This window comes from Heterodontus francisci, chromosome 4 (assembly GCF_036365525.1).
Source record: "Heterodontus francisci isolate sHetFra1 chromosome 4, sHetFra1.hap1, whole genome shotgun sequence".
Taxonomy (NCBI): domain Eukaryota; kingdom Metazoa; phylum Chordata; class Chondrichthyes; order Heterodontiformes; family Heterodontidae; genus Heterodontus; species Heterodontus francisci.
The window spans coordinates 145,773,805-145,793,134 of NC_090374.1; the positions used below are offsets into that span (position 1 = coordinate 145,773,805).

At 52.2% G+C, this 19,330-nt stretch overlaps 1 protein-coding gene across 1 annotated transcript; it reads left to right on the forward strand.

The window, feature by feature from the left end:
* Positions 1–244: 244 nt before the first annotated feature.
* Positions 245–11,675, forward strand: LOC137368829 (transcription factor SPT20 homolog). The gene is made up of 5 exons (XM_068029034.1): positions 245–393; positions 4,895–5,107; positions 7,061–7,273; positions 10,565–10,927; positions 11,492–11,675. Exons 1-5 carry the CDS (start codon positions 245–247, stop codon positions 11,673–11,675), a joined length of 1,122 nt encoding a protein of 373 aa, XP_067885135.1.
* The last annotated feature ends 7,655 nt before the right edge of the window (positions 11,676–19,330 follow it).

A 19,330-nucleotide genomic window follows, 5' to 3' on the forward strand; every position in this document is an offset into this window, starting at 1 on the left:
AGATGCACCCTTGTGCACCCTCATTCATTGTTTCACACTCTGGGGTTCGCACCCCTATCTCGCCATCAGTGATTGCACAACCTCCCTGGTGACTGCTAACTCCAAGCCTCCTCCTCCATGAGGGTGAGGATGTGGAGGAACAGCACCCCTCCGCTGGCCTTGGCCCTCTCTTCAATGTTGTGTGCCATCTTTTGCTGGAAGTACAAGAAGGAAGACTGTTAGTGTCTCCAAAGAGACAAGCACAATGCCTGTGCTGGTGGGGGCAGCACAGCAGAAGAACACCAGGCAGCAGCAGAAGAACACCTGGCAGCAGCAGAAGAACACCATGCAGCAGCATGAGAACACCAGGCAACAGCAGGAGAACACCAGGCAGCAGCAGCAGGAGAACACCAGGCAGCAGCAGGAGAACACCTGGCAGCAGCAGGAGAACACCAGGCAGCAGCAGGAGAACACCTGGCAGCAGCAGAAGAACACCTGGCAGCAGCAGGAGAACACCAGGCAGCAGCATGAGAACACCTGGCAGCAGCAGGAGAACACCAGGCAGCAGCAGGAGAACACCAGGCAGCAGCAGCAGGAGAACACCAGGCAGCAGCATGAGAACACCTGGCAGCAGCAGGAGAACACCAGGCAACAGCAGGAGAACACCAGGCAGCAGCTGGAGAACACCAAGCAGTAGCGGGAGAACACCAGGCAGGAGCAGCAGGAGAACACCAGGCAGCAGCATGAGAACACCAGGCAGCAGCAGGAGAACACCTGGCAGCAGTTGGAGAACACCTGGCAGCAGCAGGAGAACACCAGGCAGCAGCAGGAGAACACCTGGCAGCAGCAGGAGAGCACTTGGCAGCAGCAGGAGAACACTTGGCAGCAGCAGGAGAACACCTGGCAGCAGTTGGAGAACACCTGGCAGCAGCAGGAGAGCACCAGGCAGCAGCAGGAGAACACCAGGCAACAGCAGGAGAACACGAGGCAGCAGCAGGAGAACACCAGGCAGCAGCAGGAGAACACCAGGCCGCAGCAGGAGAACACCAGGCAGCAGCAGGAGAACACCAGGCAGCAGCAGGAGAACACCAGGCAGCAGTTGGAGAACACCTGGCAGCAGCAGAAGAACAACAGGCAGCAGCAGGAGAACACCAGGCAGCAGCAGGAGAACACCAGGCAACAGCAGAAGAACACCAGGCAGCAGCAGGAGAACACCAGACAGCAGCAGGAGAACACCAGGCAGCAGCAGGAGAACACCAGGCAACAGTTGGAGAACACCAGGCAGCAAAAGCAGGAGAACACCAGGCAGCAGCAGAAGAACACCAGGCAGCAGCGGAAGAACACCTGGCAGCAGCAGAAGAACACCAGGCAGCAGCAGAAGAACACCTGGCAGCAGCAGAAGAACACCAGGCAGCAGCATGAGAACACCTGGCAGCAGCAGAAGAACACCAGGCAGCAGCAGAAGAACACCTGGCAGCAGCAGAAGAACACCAGGCAGCAGCAGAAGAACACCTGGCAGCAGCAGAAGAACACCAGGCAACAGCAGGAGAACACCAGGCAGCAGCAGCAGGAGAACACCAGGCAGCAGCAGGAGAACACCTGGCAGCAGCAGGAGAACACCAGGCAGCAGCAGGAGAACACCTGGCAGCAGCAGAAGAACACCTGGCAGCAGCAGGAGAACACCAGGCAGCAGCATGAGAACACCTGGCAGCAGCAGGAGAACACCAGGCAGCAGCAGGAGAACACCAGGCAACAGCAGGAGAACACCAGGCAGAAGCTGGAGAACACCAAGCAGTAGCGGGAGAACACCAGGCAACAGCAGGAGAACACCAGGCAACAGCAGGAGAACACCAGGCAGCAGCTGGAGAACACCAAGCAGTAGCGGGAGAACACCAGGCAGGAGCAGCAGGAGAACACCAGGCAGCAGCATGAGAACACCAGGCAGCAGCAGGAGAACACCTGGCAGCAGCAGGAGAGCACTTGGCAGCAGCAGGAGAACACCTGGCAGCAGTTGGAGAACACCTGGCAGCAGCAGGAGAACACCAGGCAGCAGCAGGAGAACACCAGGCAACAGCAGGAGAACACGAGGCAGCAGCAGGTGAACACCAGGCAGCAGCAGGAGAACACGAGGCAGCAGCAGGAGAACACCAGGCAGCAGTTGGAGAACACCTGGCAGCAGCAGGAAAACACCAGGCAGCAGCAGGAGAACACCAGGCAGCAGTAGGAGAACACTTGGCAGCAGCAGGAGAACACCTGGCAGCAGTTGGAGAACACCTGGCAGCAGCAGGAAAACACCAGGCAGCAGCAGGAGAACACCAGGCAGCAGTAGGAGAACACTTGGCAGCAGCAGGAGAACACCTGGCAGCAGTTGGAGAACACCTGGCAGCAGCAGGAGAACACGAGGCAGCAGCAGGAGAACACCAGGCAGCAGCAGAGAACACCAGGCAACAGCAGGAGCACGCCAGGCGGCAGCAGGAGAACACTAGGCAGCAGCAGCAGAACACCAGGCAACAGCAGGAGAACACCAGCCAGCAGCTGGAGAACACCAAGCAGTAGCGGGAGAACACCAGGCAGGAGCAGCAGGAGAACACCAGGCAGCAGCAGGAGAACACCTGGCAGCAGCAGGAGAGCACTTGGCAGCAGCAGGAGAACACCTGGCAGCAGTTGGAGAACACCTGGCAGCAGCAGGAGAACACCAGGCAGCAGCAGGAGAACACCTGGCAGCAGCAGGAGAGCACTTGGCAGCAGCAGGAGAACACTTGGCAGCAGCAGGAGAACACCTGGCAGCAGTTGGAGAACACCTGGCAGCAGCAGGAGAACACCAGGCAGCAGCAGGAGAACACCAGGCAACAGCAGGAGAACACGAGGCAGCAGCAGGAGAACACCAGGCAGCAGCAGTTGGAGAACACCAGGCAGCAGTTGGAGAACACCTGGCAGCAGCAGGAAAACACCAGGCAGCAGCAGGAGAACACCAGGCAGCAGTAGGAGAACACTTGGCAGCAGCAGGAGAACACCAGGCAGCAGCAGAGAACACCAGGCAACAGCAGGAGCACGCCAGGCAGCAGCAGGAGAACACCAGGCAGCAGCAGCAGAACACCAGGCAACAGCAGGAGAACACCAGGCAGCAGCAGAAGAACACCAGGCAGCAGCTGGAGAACATCAGGCAGCAGCAGGACAACACCAGGCAACAGCAGGAGAACACCAGGCCGCAGCATGAGAACACCAGGCAGCAGCAGGAGAACACCAGACAGCAGTTGGAGAACACCTGGCAGCAGCAGAAGAACAACAGGCAGCAGCAGGAGAACACCAGGCAGCAGCAGGAGAACACCAGGCAACAGTCGGAGAACACCAGGCCGCAGCAGGAGAACACCAGGCAGCAGCAGGAGAACACCAGGCAGCAGTTGGAGAACACCTGGCAGCAGCAGAAGAACAACTGGCAGCAGCAGAAGAACAACAGGCAGCAGCAGGAGAACACCAGGCAACAGCAGGAGAACACCAGGCCGCAGCAGGAGAACACCAGGCAGCAGCAGGAGAACACCAGGCAGCAGTTGGAGAACACCTGGCAGCAGCAGAAGAACAACAGGCAGCAGCAGGAGAACACCAGGCAGCAGCAGGAGAACACCAGGCAACAGCAGAAGAACACCAGGCAGCAGCAGGAGAACACCAGACAGCAGCAGGAGAACACCAGGTAGCAGCAGGAGAACACCAGGCAGCAGCAGGAAAACACCAGGCAACAGTTGGAGAACAACAGCCAGCAGCACGGGAACACCAGGCAGCAGCAGGAGAACACCTGGCAGCAGCAGAAGAACACCAGGCAGCAGCAGAAGAACACCAGGCAGCAGCAGGGGAACACCAGGCAACAGCAGGAAAACATCTGGCAGCAGCTGAAGAACACCAGGCAGCAGCAGGAGAACACCAGGCAGCAGCAGTTGGAGAACACCAGGCAGCAGTTGGAGAACACCAGGCAGCAGCAGGAGAACACCAGACAACAGCAGGAGAACACCAGGCAGCAGCAGGAGAACACCAGGCAACAGTAGAACACCAGGCAGCAGCAGGAGAACACCAGGCAACAGCAGGAGAACACCAGGCAGCAGCAGGACAACACCAGGCAACAGCAGGAGAACACCAGACAGCAGCAGGAGAACACCAGGCAACAGCAGGAGAACACCAGGCAGCAGCAGGACAACACCAGGCAATAGCAGGAGAACACCAGACAGCAGCAGGAGAACACCAGGCAACAGCAGGAGAACACCAGGCAGCAGCAGGAGAACACCAGGCAACAACAGGAGAACACCAGGCAGCAGCAGGAGAACACCAGGCAACAGCAAACGAACACCAGGCAGCAGCAGGAGAACACCAGGCAACAGCAGGAGAACACCAGGCAGCAGCAGGAGAACACCAGGCAACAGCAGTGGAGCAGCAGGCAGCAGCAGGAGAACACCAGGCAACAGCAGGAGAACACCAGGCAACAGCAGGAGAACACCAGGCAGCAGCAGAAGAACACCAGGCAACAGCAGGAGAACACCAGGCAGCAGCAGCAGGAGAACACCAGGCAACAGCAGGAGAACACCAGGCAGCAGCAGCAGGAGAACACCAGGCAACAGCAGGAGAACACCAGGCAGCAGCAGGAGAACACCAGGCAACAGCAGGAGAACACCAGGCAGCAGCAGGAGAACACCAGGCAACAGCAGGAGAACACCAGGCAGCAGCAGGAGAACACCAGGCAGCAGCAGCAGGAGAACACCAGGCAGCAGCTGGAGAGCACCAGGCAACAGCAGGAGAACACCAGGCAGCAGCAGGAGAACACCAGGCAGCAGCAGCAGAACACCAGGCAACAGCTGGAGAGCACCAGGCAGCAGCAGGAGAACACCAGGCAGCAGCTGGAGAACACCAGGCAACAGCAGGAGAACACCAGGCAGCAGCTGGAGAGCACCAGGCAGCAGCAGCAGGAGAACACCAGGCAGCAGCTGGAGAACACCTGGCAACAGCTGGAGAGCACCAGGCAGCAGCTGGAGAACACCAGGCAACAGCAGGAGAACACCAGGCAGCAGCAGGAGAACACCAGGCAGCAGCTGGAGAACACCTGGCAACAGCTGGAGAGCACCAGGCAGCAGCTGGAGAACACCAGGCAACAGCAGGAGAACACCAGGCAGCAGCAGGAGAACACCAGGCAACAGCAGGAGAACACCAGGCAACAGCAGGAGAACACCAGGCAGCAGCAGCAGAACACCAGGCAACAGCTGGAGAGCACCAGGCAGCAGCAGGTGAACACCAGGCAGCAGCTGGAGAACACCAGGCAACAGCAGGAGAACACCAGGCAGCAGCTGGAGAGCACCAGGCAGCAGCAGCAGGAGAACACCAGGCAGCAGCTGGAGAACACCTGGCAACAGATGGAGAGCACCAGGCAGCAGCAGCAGGTGAACACCAGGCAGCAGCTGGAGAACACCAGGCAGCAGCAGGAGAACACCTGTCAGCAGCAGGAGAACACCAGGCAGCAGCAGCAGGAGAACACCAGGCAACAGCAGGAGAACACCAGGCAGCAGCAGGAGAACACCTGTCAGCAGCAGGAGAACACCAGGCAGCAGCAGCAGGAGAACACCAGGCAACAGCAGGAGAACACCAGGCAGCAGCAGGAGAACACCAGCCAGCAGCTGGAGAACACCTGGCAGCAGCAGGAGAGCACCAGGCAGCAGCAGGAGAACACCAGGCCGCAGCAGGAGAACACCAGGCAGCAGCAGGAGAACACCAGGCAGCAGTTGGAGAACACCTGGCAGCAGCAGAAGAACAACAGGCAGCAGCAGGAGAACACCAGGCAGCAGCAGGAGAACACCAGGCAACAGCAGAAGAACACCAGGCAGCAGCAGGAGAACACCAGACAGCAGCAGGAGAACACCAGGTAGCAGCAGGAGAACACCAGGCAGCAGCAGGAGAACACCAGGCAGCAGTTGGAGAACACCTGGCAGCAGCAGAAGAACAACAGGCAGCAGCAGGAGAACACCAGGCAGCAGCAGGAGAACACCAGGCAACAGCAGAAGAACACCAGGCAGCAGCAGGAGAACACCAGACAGCAGCAGGAGAACACCAGGTAGCAGCAGGAGAACACCAGGCAGCAGCAGGAAAACACCAGGCAACAGTTGGAGAACACCAGGCAGCAGCAGGAAAACACCAGGCAACAGTTGGAGAACACCAGCCAGCAGCACGGGAACACCAGGCAGCAGCAGAAGAACACCAGGCAGCAGCAGGGGAACACCAGGCAACAGCGGGAAAACATCTGGCAGCAGCTGAAGAACACCAGGCAGCAGCAGGAGAACACCAGGCAGCAGCAGTTGGAGAACACCAGGCAGCAGTTGGAGAACACCAGGCAGCAGCAGGAGAACACCAGACAACAGCAGGAGAACACCAGGCAGCAGCAGGAGAACACCAGGCAACAGTAGAACACCAGGCAGCAGCAGGAGAACACCAGGCAACAGCAGGAGAACACCAGGCAGCAGCAGGACAACACCAGGCAACAGCAGGAGAACACCAGACAGCAGCAGGAGAACACCAGGCAACAGCAGGAGAACTCCAGGCAGCAGCAGGACAACACCAGGCAATAGCAGGAGAACACCAGACAGCAGCAGGAGAACACCAGGCAACAGCAGGAGAACACCAGGCAGCAGCAGAAGAACACCAGGCAACAGCAGGAGAACACCAGGCAGCAGCAGCAGGAGAACACCAGGCAACAGCAGGAGAACACCAGGCAGCAGCAGCAGGAGAACACCAGGCAACAGCAGGAGAACACCAGGCAGCAGCAGGAGAACACCAGGCAACAGCAGGAGAACACCAGGCAGCAGCAGGAGAACACCAGGCAACAGCAGGAGAACACCAGGCAGCAGCAGGAGAACACCAGGCAGCAGCAGCAGGAGAACACCAGGCAGCAGCTGGAGAGCACCAGGCAACAGCAGGAGAACACCAGGCAGCAGCAGGAGAACACCAGGCAGCAGCAGCAGAACACCAGGCAACAGCTGGAGAGCACCAGGCAGCAGCAGGAGAACACCAGGCAGCAGCTGGAGAACACCAGGCAACAGCAGGAGAACACCAGGCAGCAGCTGGAGAGCACCAGGCAGCAGCAGCAGGAGAACACCAGGCAGCAGCTGGAGAACACCTGGCAACAGCTGGAGAGCACCAGGCAGCAGCTGGAGAACACCAGGCAACAGCAGGAGAACACCAGGCAGCAGCAGGAGAACACCAGGCAGCAGCTGGAGAACACCTGGCAACAGCTGGAGAGCACCAGGCAGCAGCTGGAGAACACCAGGCAACAGCAGGAGAACACCAGGCAGCAGCAGGAGAACACCAGGCAACAGCAGGAGAACACCAGGCAACAGCAGGAGAACACCAGGCAGCAGCAGCAGAACACCAGGCAACAGCTGGAGAGCACCAGGCAGCAGCAGGAGAACACCAGGCAGCAGCTGGAGAACACCAGGCAACAGCAGGAGAACACCAGGCAGCAGCTGGAGAGCACCAGGCAGCAGCAGCAGGAGAACACCAGGCAGCAGCTGGAGAACACCTGGCAACAGATGGAGAGCACCAGGCAGCAGCAGCAGGAGAACACCAGGCAGCAGCTGGAGAACACCAGGCAGCAGCAGGAGAACACCTGTCAGCAGCAGGAGAACACCAGGCAGCAGCAGCAGGAGAACACCAGGCAACAGCAGGAGAACACCAGGCAGCAGCAGGAGAACACCAGCCAGCAGCTGGAGAACACCTGGCAGCAGCAGGAGAGCACCAGGCAGCAGCAGGAGAACACCAGGCAGCAGTAGGAGAACACTTGGCAGCAGCAGGAGAACACCTGGCAGCAGTTGGAGAACACCTGGCAGCAGCAGGAGAACACCAGGCAGCAGCAGGAGAACACCAGGCAACAGCAGGAGAACACGAGGCAGCAGCAGGAGAACACCAGGCAGCAGCAGAGAACACCAGGCAACAGCAGGAGCACGCCAGGCAGCAGCAGGAGAACACCAGGCAGCAGCAGAGAACACCAGGCAACAGCAGGAGAACACCAGCCAGCAGCTGGAGAACACCAAGCAGTAGCGGGAGAACACCAGGCAGGAGCAGCAGGAGAACACCAGGCAGCAGCAGGAGAACACCTGGCAGCAGCAGGAGAGCACTTGGCAGCAGCAGGAGAACACCTGGCAGCAGTTGGAGAACACCTGGCAGCAGCAGGAGAACACCAGGCAGCAGCAGGAGAACACCTGGCAGCAGCAGGAGAGCACTTGGCAGCAGCAGGAGAACACTTGGCAGCAGCAGGAGAACACCTGGCAGCAGTTGGAGAACACCTGGCAGCAGCAGGAGAACACCAGGCAGCAGCAGGAGAACACCAGGCAACAGCAGGAGAACACGAGGCAGCAGCAGGAGAACACCAGGCAGCAGCAGTTGGAGAACACCAGGCAGCAGTTGGAGAACACCTGGCAGCAGCAGGAAAACACCAGGCAGCAGCAGGAGAACACCAGGCAGCAGTAGGAGAACACTTGGCAGCAGCAGGAGAACACCAGGCAGCAGCAGGAGAACACGAGGCAGCAGCAGGAGAACACCAGGCAGCAGCAGAGAACACCAGGCAACAGCAGGAGCACGCCAGGCAGCAGCAGGAGAACACCAGGCAGCAGCAGCAGAACACCAGGCAACAGCAGGAGAACACCAGCCAGCAGCAGAAGAACACCAGGCAGCAGCTGGAGAACATCAGGCAGCAGCAGGAGAACACCAGGCAACAGCAGGAGAACACCAGGCCGCAGCATGAGAACACCAGGCAGCAGCAGGAGAACACCAGACAGCAGTTGGAGAACACCTGGCAGCAGCAGAAGAACAACAGGCAGCAGCAGGAGAACACCAGGCAGCAGCAGGAGAACACCAGGCAACAGTCGGAGAACACCAGGCCGCAGCAGGAGAACACCAGGCAGCAGCAGGAGAACACCAGGCAGCAGTTGGAGAACACCTGGCAGCAGCAGAAGAACAACTGGCAGCAGCAGAAGAACAACAGGCAGCAGCAGGAGAACACCAGGCAGCAGCAGGAGAACACCAGGCAGCAGCAGGAGAACACCAGGCAACAGCAGGAGAACACCAGGCCGCAGCAGGAGAACACCAGGCAACAGCAGGAGAACACCAGGCCGCAGCAGGAGAACACCAGGCAGCAGCAGGAGAACACCAGGCAGCAGTTGGAGAACACCTGGCAGCAGCAGAAGAACAACAGGCAGCAGCAGGAGAACACCAGGCAGCAGCAGGAGAACACCAGGCAACAGCAGAAGAACACCAGGCAGCAGCAGGAGAACACCAGACAGCAGCAGGAGAACACCAGGTAGCAGCAGGAGAACACCAGGCAGCAGCAGGAGAACACCAGGCAACTGTTGGAGAACACCAGCCAGCAGCACGGGAACACCAGGCAGCAGCAGGAGAACACCTGGCAGCAGCAGAAGAACACCAGGCAGCAGCAGAAGAACACCAGGCAGCAGCAGGGGAACACCAGGCAACAGCAGGAAAACATCTGGCAGCAGCTGAAGAACACCAGGCAGCAACAGGAGAACACCAGGCAGCAGCAGTTGGAGAACACCAGGCAGCAGTTGGAGAACACCAGGCAGCAGCAGGAGAACACCAGACAACAGCAGAACACCAGGCAGCAGCAGGAGAACACCAGGCAACAGTAGAACACCAGGCAGCAGCAGGAGAACACCAGGCAACAGCAGGAGAACACCAGGCAGCAGCAGGACAACACCAGGCAACAGCAGGAGAACACCAGACAGCAGCAGGAGAACACCAGGCAACAGCAGGAGAACACCAGGCAGCAGCAGGACAACACCAGGCAATAGCAGGAGAACACCAGACAGCAGCAGGAGAACACCAGGCAACAGCAGGAGAACACCAGGCAGCAGCAGGAGAACACCAGGCAACAACAGGAGAACACCAGGCAGCAGCAGGAGAACACCAGGCAACAGCAAATGAACACCAGGCAGCAGCAGGAGAACACCAGGCAACAGCAGGAGAACACCAGGCTGCAGCAGGAGAACACCAGCCAGCAGCTGGGGAACACCAGGCAACAGCAGGAGAACACCAGGCAACAGCAGTGGAGCAGCAGGCAGCAGCAGGAGAACACCAGGCAACAGCAGGAGAACACCGGGCAACAGCAGGAGAACACCAGGCAGCAGCAGAAGAACACCAGGCAACAGCAGGAGAACACCAGGCAGTAGCAGCAGGAGAACACCAGGCAACAGCTGGAGAACACCAGGCAGCAGCAGCAGGAGAACACCAGGCAACAGCAGGAGAACACCAGGCAGCAGCAGGAGAACACCAGGCAACAGCAGGAGAACACCAGGCAGCAGCAGGAGAACACCAGGCAACAGCAGGAGAGCACCAGGCAGCAGCAGGAGAACACCAGGCAGCAGCAGCAGGAGAACACCAGGCAGCAGCTGGAGAGCACCAGGCAACAGCAGAACACCAGGCAGCAGCAGGAGAACACCAGGCAGCAGCAGCAGAACACCAGGCAACAGCTGGAGAGCACCAGGCAGCAGCAGGAGAACACCAGGCAGCAGCTGGAGAACACCAGGCAACAGCAGGAGAACACCAGGCAGCAGCTGGAGAGCACCAGGCAGCAGCAGCAGGAGAACACCAGGCAGCAGCTGGAGAACACCTGGCAACAGCTGGAGAGCACCAGGCAGCAGCTGGAGAACACCAGGCAACAGCAGGAGAACACCAGGCAGCAGCAGGAGAACACCAGGCAGCAGCTGGAGAACACCTGGCAACAGCTGGAGAGCACCAGGCAGCAGCTGGAGAACACCAGGCAACAGCAGGAGAACACCAGGCAGCAGCAGGAGAACACCAGGCAGCAGCAGCAGGAGAACACCAGGCAGCAGCTGGAGAACACCTGGCAACAGCTGGAGAGCACCAGGCAGCAGCTGGAGAACACCAGGCAACAGCAGGAGAACACCAGGCAACAGCAGGAGAACACCAGGCGGCAGCAGCAGAACACCAGGCAACAGCTGGAGAGCACCAGGCAGCAGCAGGAGAACACCTGGCAGCAGCTGGAGAACACCAGGCAACAGCAGGAGAACACCAGGCAGCAGCTGGAGAGCACCAGGCAGCAGCAGCAGGAGAACACCAGGCAGCAGCTGGAGAACACCTGGCAACAGCTGGAGAGCACCAGGCAGCAGCAGCAGGAGAACACCAGGCAGCAGCTGGAGAACACCAGGCAGCAGCAGGAGAACACCTGTCAGCAGCAGGAGAACACCAGGCAGCAGCAGCAGGAGAACACCAGGCAACAGCAGGAGAACACCAGGCAGCAGCAGGAGAACACCAGGCAGCAGCTGGAGGACACCAGGCAGCAGCAGGACAACAGTCTTTGTTTCCATTTTACTCTGGCTAGATTCCCTGTCATCCCATTGAAGTTAGCCCTCTTCCAATTTAGTAGAACCTTTATATGATTTCTTGCTGTTCTCCATTACTAATCTAAACCTTCTGATTCAATGGTCACTTTTACCCAAGTGCTACCCCACAGACACTTGGTCCCGTTGGCCCACCTCATTTTCCAGATCCAGATCCAGCAAAGCCTCCTTCTTAGTTGGACCAAGAACATCCTGGTCAAGGAAGTTCTCCTGAACACATTTCAGACATTGCTCAGTATAACTCTAATTTATCTGACTGCTGTATACTTGAAGACAAATCTTTTCTCATATCATTGAGTAGGATAAGTGCATATTTAGTGGCCATAGACCTACCACTGTCTCGGAGGACTGTTTGCTGATTTCAGTAATGCAGACCATGAAACACATCGTCCAAATGAACATTGAGGCCTGGATTTTGTGGTCAGTGGAAAAACAAGGGTGCTCACTGCTGAGCTCGAAGAAAGCTGCACTGAAAGGTCTAATGATCTCTGTGGCGAGAAGTTTACCTCTCACCTTGCAGTGGATTGTAGCATTCTTCAATGGGGATTCCCAGCATGGAGCTGCAGTAATGTCACCAGGCTGTCCAAGCAACGGATCACATTAAAGAATTCTCACAGACAGCCAACCAGAAAATGTAAAACATTAAAATGAAATCATTTCTTAAAAATTTTACATAGAGCAAAATAAAGATTGGAACATACACATGAGGTGAAGGTAGAAGCTGAAATATCTATTAAATTTATTTTAAAAATATAGTTAAAAAATCTCATAACTAATGATAATGGAGACATTAACAACAATCCACAAATATAAAATTATTTTTTCAGGGTGTCATGTGTACAATAATTGTGATGATGGCCACTGAAAGTAAACAACCTGGCTTTTGTATATTCAAACTGTGACAGGGACAAAGGAATACCTTTTGAGCTGGGAGGGGTCATAGAGTCATCGAGTCATTTACAGCACAGAAGAAGGCCCTTCGGCCCGTCGGGTCCATGCTGGCTCTTCACAGAGCTATGCAGTAAGTCCCACTCCCCGGCTCGATCCCCGTAGCCCTGCAAGTCTATTTCTCTCAGGTGATCAATTACACCCATCCTGAAACATTCCTGAATTGAACAGGTTCTTATGAAACAAAGAAGGTATAAAATGGAATCGTCATAACTGGATTATTCTCATCCTGAACCCATCAAGAGACACTTTTGAATTGAATGGGTTCTTCTGAAACAAAAGAAGGTGTGAAGTAGTCACATCCTAGGTTGGTCATCACAGGGAGGGAGATCCACATCACCCAACAGAGACCAAGGTATAAAATCATTTTTGACCTTAAAAGTAGCTCTCTGAAGAGAGAGAGGGAGACACCCAGAAAGAAGCCTCACCAAGAAGCTTGTTTCCAGCTAAGGGACTGGGAGAAACCCAGCAAACCAGAAGGGAAGTGCCCTGCTGTAGAATTCTACATCTTTACTTATGCAGCAATGAATTGGAAATGATCCATTGTCTTCAACTGAACTTTCAACCAAGAGAGAAATCTACAAACACCTCAGGCCTGCAAATAATGAGAACTTGACTTCCGAGAGAATTCAACAGGTTTACCGTAATCCCTGAAACTGACCCCACTTGCAACCATTACCCCTTTTCCTCTCTGTCTCTTTTGGGTGTGTGGGTGTGCGCGCCCGAGAGTGCGTGAGTGGATGCGGTTGCGACAATTTCGGGATAAGGCGTATTGCTCAATAAATAATTGATTTTCTGTTTTAAACCTTTAAGAAAACATGTTTCTGTCTGTTTATTTGACAAATAAAACACAAAAGGGTTAAACCTGAATAACAAATAACACTTGCTGCGATCAGGTGGGAGTTGAACAGTGGGAATCACCCACACCCCTCACCACATGGCCGTAACAATCTGTTGTTCAGCAACAGTTATTACTCATATCACCATTAAAATCACCTGATTGGAAAATGTGTAACTTTTTATGTGGTTTCTAACAGCAATGTGAGAGTGGAAAAGGGAAATTTTTTATCACATTAACCGATTTTGGCAATTACTGGCTCTAAAGTGGGGTGGTGGGCTGCCATTTGGGGTGATGCGGGATCCAGAGCGCAGCCTTTGGCGGAGCAGGGAGCAGTGAGTGACCTACCGCATTAATCTGCCCATGCGTTAAATCCTGAAATTATGGTCAATTTCAGAGGAATAATGACAGTGAACGCTGATCAAAAAAATCCTACAAATTATGGGCCTTTTTAACCACATCTGAGTCCAGTTCACTTATAAAGTTTATTTTAAATATGTGCACTTCAGTTTTACTTAAGAAATGTTCAAATGGGACGTGTTGGAGATTGGCATGAGATATTTTGCCTAATGGTCTTTCTGGAATTCCTGTTAAGAGGTATCTATAAATCACTCAAAATATCCAGATGTAGTTTGGATAATGGCTTACACCAAGTTGGGTCTTGTCAGTTTAAGTACACGATAAAAGAAACATGTAGAGGATTAGTGCCAGAAAAATAATTTATAAATGAAATCTATGGAAGGAATTTTAACCACAAAAAATGTGTAGCTTCAGGATGGGTGGAGGGGTTGAAGTTTTAAAAATCAGAATCCCGACACCGACCTGCCTCCAACCCAACTACTGTCGGTTTTCACGGAAGTGGGATGGGATTCAGGTGACCAACCTGCTCCAAGCAGGGGGATCCCTAGCAGGATGCCCATGACAAAGCACTCCCTTTCTCCTGGTGACTCCTACATGGTGCCCATCCTTAATTGCTCTTGAGAATGTGGTGGTGAGCTGCCTTCTTGAACTGCTGCAGTCCATCTGGTGCAGGTACACCCACAGTGCTGTTAGGAAGGGAATTCCAGGATTTTGACCCAGCGACAGTGAAGGAATGATGTTGTTGTTCGACGTCAGGATGGTGTGTGGCTTGGAGGGGAACTTGCATGTGGTGGTGCTTCCACACATCAGCTGCCCCTGTCCTTCCAGGTGGAAGAGGTCGCGGATTTGGATCATGCTGTTGAAGGAGCCTTGGTGAATTGCTGCAGTACATCAAGCATATGGTACACACTGCTGCCACTGTGTGTCGGTGATGAAGGCAGTGAGTATTTAAGGTGGTGGATGGGGTAATAATCAAGCGGGGTGCTTTGTCCTGGATGGTGTTGAGCTTTCTGAGTGTTGTTGGAGCTGCATTTATCCAGGCACGTGGAGAGTATTCCATCACACTCCTGACTTGTGCCTTGAAGATGGTGGACAGGCTTTGGGAGTCAGGATGTGAGTTACTCAGCACAGAATTCCCAGCCTCTGACCTGCTCTTATATCCAGTGCATTTATGTGGCTGGTCCAGTTCATTTTCAGGTTAATGATGATCAACGGTGATAGTGGGGGATTCAGTGATAGTAATGCTGTTAAATGTCAAGGGGAGATGATTGGATTCTCTCTTGTTGGATATTGTCGTTACCTGGTACTTGTGTGGCGCGAATGTTACTTGCCACTTATCAGCCCAAGCCTGGATGTTGTCCAGGTCTAGCTGCATTTGGACACAGACTGCTTCAGTATCTGAGGAGTTGCTAATAGTACTGAATATCTCCCCACTTCTGACCTTATGATGGAGTTAAGGTCATTGATGAAGCAGCTAAAGATGGTTGGGCCTAGGACACTACACTGAGGAATTCCTGCAGCAATATCCTGGGGCTTAGATGATTGACCTCCAACAACCACAACCATCTTCCTTTGGGTAAGTATGACTCGAACTATTGGAGAGTTTTCCCCACAATTCCCATTGACTTCAATTTGGCTAGGGCTCCTTGATGCCACACACGGTCAAATTCTTCACTGGTTGGAGTCATACCGAGAACAAAAGTAAGATGGTTGTGATTGGTGGATGCCAATCCTCTCAGTCCCAGTTCATCGCTGCAGGAGTTCCTTGGGGTAATATCCTAGGCCCAATCATCTTCAGCTGCTTCATCAATGACCTTCTCTCCATCATGAATTTTTTTGGGTGCTACAATTGGCCTTGATGAACCAAAATGGTGTGAGTTACACCAGATGCCATATTGGTGAGGGCATTTGTGTGTGCTGTGAGCTTCTTCCAGAAGTATGCAGAGTCGGTAGACCATGAAGTCAATCAGCATGTAATGGTGATTTGATGGCAGTGTGGCTCTCAGGGCTATACTCCTGGCATCAACCGCGATGGCTATCTTGTCCCACTGCCTTCTGAAAGTTGTCTGGAGGGCCCCTGTAGATAAAGCATATCTCTCCTCCTCTGCACCTCCTCGATCAAGGCCTCCAGTGCAGTGTGTTATAGACAGGTGGTAAGTGGTGTGGGTGGCTTCCACTTTCCACCTCCCAACTGGCTGCCGAGAGCATTTTGTTAAAAACGTGTCTTAGTCCCTGAGTGTTTTCAGGGTCAAATAAACAGACAAATGACAGGTTCTCTTGTAGGTTAAAAAAAGAATGATAACTATTTTTAAACAATTCGCAAAATGGTTGCAACCTCACCCACACACACATTCACACACACATGCACCCACAAGAATAGGTAGATAGAGAGAAAAGGGTAGGATGCAATTAAAGTCCAAATTACAGTACAATAGCTCATTGCTTAAAACATCTTCAGAGTTTCTTTCATGAGGAAATTTTATAACCATGTTACAGGCCTGAATATTCCTTGTCTTGCAGTTGCTGAAGTGTTGTAGTCTTCTGTGGTTGAAATGTAGCCCAAAGTTGGTGGTGTGAATCTGGTTTACCTTCACAGATAGAGAGTCTCAAAGTCACCTTGTAATTTCTCTGCTGCAGTGATTGTTCAAGTTGTTATTTGGCAGGTTTCTTCTGCTTAGCTGGACCATATCTCAAGCCTCTGGCCGGAACTGGCTTTCTGTGGCCTTTGGTTGATCTCCACTCTTGCGCCAGAGAGCTACCGTTTAAGGTAAAAAGCCATCCCAGTTGAGTTTCTGTCAGGTGACAAATGGCCCTTTCCCCTGATGTGACCACACAATGGTCCAGGATATGGAAACCATTGCTACCTATTGGCATCTGGATGGGGACCGTTCAGTTACAATGGTGTTACTTCACAACTATTCATCTTGCTTTGGACTGTGGAGTCAGTCAGTGGACAGAAGCTTTGTTAGTTCATTCCTGTAGATAGGAGTCATCAATATGAAATGAGGTCCTGTCAATTTCAACGAATTCTCCCCCGAGCTAATTCAGATGAGGTTAATGAGTTTCATCTTCAACAGACGGATGTATTTATTGACAGTGCGGGGGGAGGGGGGGGAGGGGGTCACCTGACCTTTACTTCATTTTGTCTGTGGTACAAATGTGTCCATTTTCTTGTGGTTCAGTTTAACAGTTGACTTTTATTTCATAATTCCTCCAGTTCACTGTTTATTTCATCATAGCTCCTTCCGAGCATGATACCTCCCCACAAAGGGGAAAAAAATGAAATTCCTTGGCATTTCATTTTTTGTTGTTTCTTGTTGTTCAGAAAGAAGGAAAATAAGATGTAGGATAGCATACATTTGTACACATTCATCCCATGCACTCCTCAGGCTTTCAGTCATGATTTCTTTACTGGCTTTTTCACTTTGTAGTGCTTTATATTCTTGACAAGGCATTTTTTATAACGTTGTTCTTCCCAGCTGTATGTACAATTTTCAGGCTGAATGGCTGGAGAAGTAAGCTCCATCGAAACAGTCTTGCATTTTTAACTTTTAATTTTTCCAGGAATTTTAGGAGGTGGTGGTTGGTGTAGATTTGAATTTCCCAGTATCCGTTATTGGCATAAACTTCAAAATGTTGAAGGGCTAATGCAAGTAGCCACTTCACAACAAGGTTAGCACTGCTTGTACACTGCAATCATGTAAATTAGAAGGCAGCAGGAAGTTGGCATACTGCCCGCATTGAAAGCGGTTTGCAGGGGTTAATCTCACATCGTCATCCTCGTGTCCGTTTTCAGGGGCCAATGAATTTAACTCCTTGAAGGTCTCAATTTAAAGGGACAGAAGGCTGGACTTTCCTGCCATCCTGTGCTTTTTTTTTTGCTGGTGGCAGCAATCTTTCAATCAGAAATCTAAAACCCAACATCCGATAGTAAGCATCAGTAATTTACAGAGATGAGTTTTCTGGATGTTAGTATGAAAGAAATGGACATTTATTACTCTGGTGATGAAGAATGGAGTCCCACTGTTCTGTCATTTTAACTGTATTTTAAAAGGATTATTATTATTAAATTTACGGTCCTTTTGTTCATTTCTGTTCTTTTTTTAAATACTTCTGTCGAAACAGTGAGAGGATAACATCGGTGGGTTTGGTTTAACTGAGTTTGACAGAGCAAGGGAGTTCAGTTAATAGCATTAGACACTTATATTTTTCTAGGCTGCTTAAATGACTCATAATTTAAATTGTGTTGTCTTTGTAGTTCATCCTAACCATTGTGCCCTGATCAGCATCTGTTTATGTAAAAAAATGAGCAGAAGTAGATGGGGGGAAGGGTGGATAAGGAAAGGATTGTTGAAACTAAAAAAGATGCCATTTTAAAAGAGCACTGTGTTGATGAAATGTTCTTTTTAAGTTATTGGTTGGAAAATGTTTGCTTTACACAAGATAGTTTAAATTACTGAATGAAACAATAGTCAATAGAAAACATTTTCCATAATAAGTAGCTGCGGTTGTCCGCTATGTGACATAGAGTCTGTCTCTGAGGAGGGTATTCAATTAATAAAAACAAAAGTCGATTAAGAAAAGTTTGATTTGTTGCCAATAAAATGGAACAGGGAAGGTCAAAAGTAATAGATGTAATTGATTACATCCACAAATATTTTTTGTCAGGAAAGATGCTGAGCTGAGAGATCGTAAATTTTCCTCTGTGATATTCTTTTTCATTTGTTTTTCAGTCACGACAATGAGTAGCACACTGGCAGGAATCATTTCTTTTTGAATTAGTTCACATGGCATAATGAATCATGGTAGTGAAACTTGTACATCTAACAATTGTCCAAAAGCAGTCAAATAAATGTTGATTACATTAATGTAATAATTGCTTTTTCAAGGATTTGCTCCAAGCAACAGTGTGGGGAAACCAAGGGTGTGTTTATACCAAATGGTAAGCTGTGTCAGTTTATGCTTCCTGTGTAGAACTTTACCAGCCAGGAGTGTACACCAGGGGTTGGGTTTGGAAATCTGCAGGCTTGCAGGATTTTCCAGCCATTAATTTTAATGAACAAATTTCAGAATCTCAATAAAACAAGTTTAACTTACATAATTGCTATAATTAGTGGTCCTGATCATCATTGTTTTCTCAGGCATTGTTTTTTGGGGAGCTGCTTGGCCTCCAGCTCTTATACTGCCACACTTGTAATGCAATGTCAAGCTATTCATGTGACCTAATTTCACTGCAAGTTTGGTGTTCTACAACAACTTACAGTTACAATTATGCACCTCACAGTGTGAAGATGTTTCATAGCACTGGGTGGATATGGGGGAGGGGAATTGGAGAGGCTAACATAGAGAACTGAAGACATAGCCAAACAGGAGGATAAGTGCATCGATGTAAGGTATGGGGTGATTGCTAAAATAGGGTGGGACAAAAGCATGGGGGTTGATTTTAACTTTCCAAAATCAGTGTCAAGGGGACAGTGACAGCCTCAAAATTGGGTTGGTAGACTTACCATCCCATTAACACAGACTGTGCCCACTGCCACTTTTACAGGGGCCTATCACTGGGCGGCTGTGCCTCTTGTTTCGGGCTCATTTTAACTTACACAGGACCTTGATTGCCATTTCAGGATAGAACTAATAGGACATTGTTGGTGAATTTGACCAGGACCGTCTCAGTACTATGGGAGAGATAGAAGTCAGATTGGATAAACTCAGAAAAGCAGATGAAGATGTGAATTCATATTTAACAAATATGTATGTAGTTTCTCCAAACCAGCTCTTTCATAATATCAACACCCATTGCTCAAAT

Excerpts from the sequence above, each read along its gene's own strand:
- LOC137368829 (XM_068029034.1), top strand. The coding sequence starts at position 245 with ATGCCTGTGCTGGTGGGGGCAGCACAGCAGAAGAACACCAGGCAGCAG. Across the intron at positions 5,108-7,060 it reads CAGCAGCTGGAGAACACCAG|GCAGCAGCTGGAGAGCACCA; the intron begins GCAACAGCAGGA and ends GGAGAACACCAG. Across the intron at positions 10,928-11,491 it reads CAACAGCAGGAGAACACCAG|ACACTTGGTCCCGTTGGCCC; the intron begins GCAACAGCAGGA and ends GCTACCCCACAG.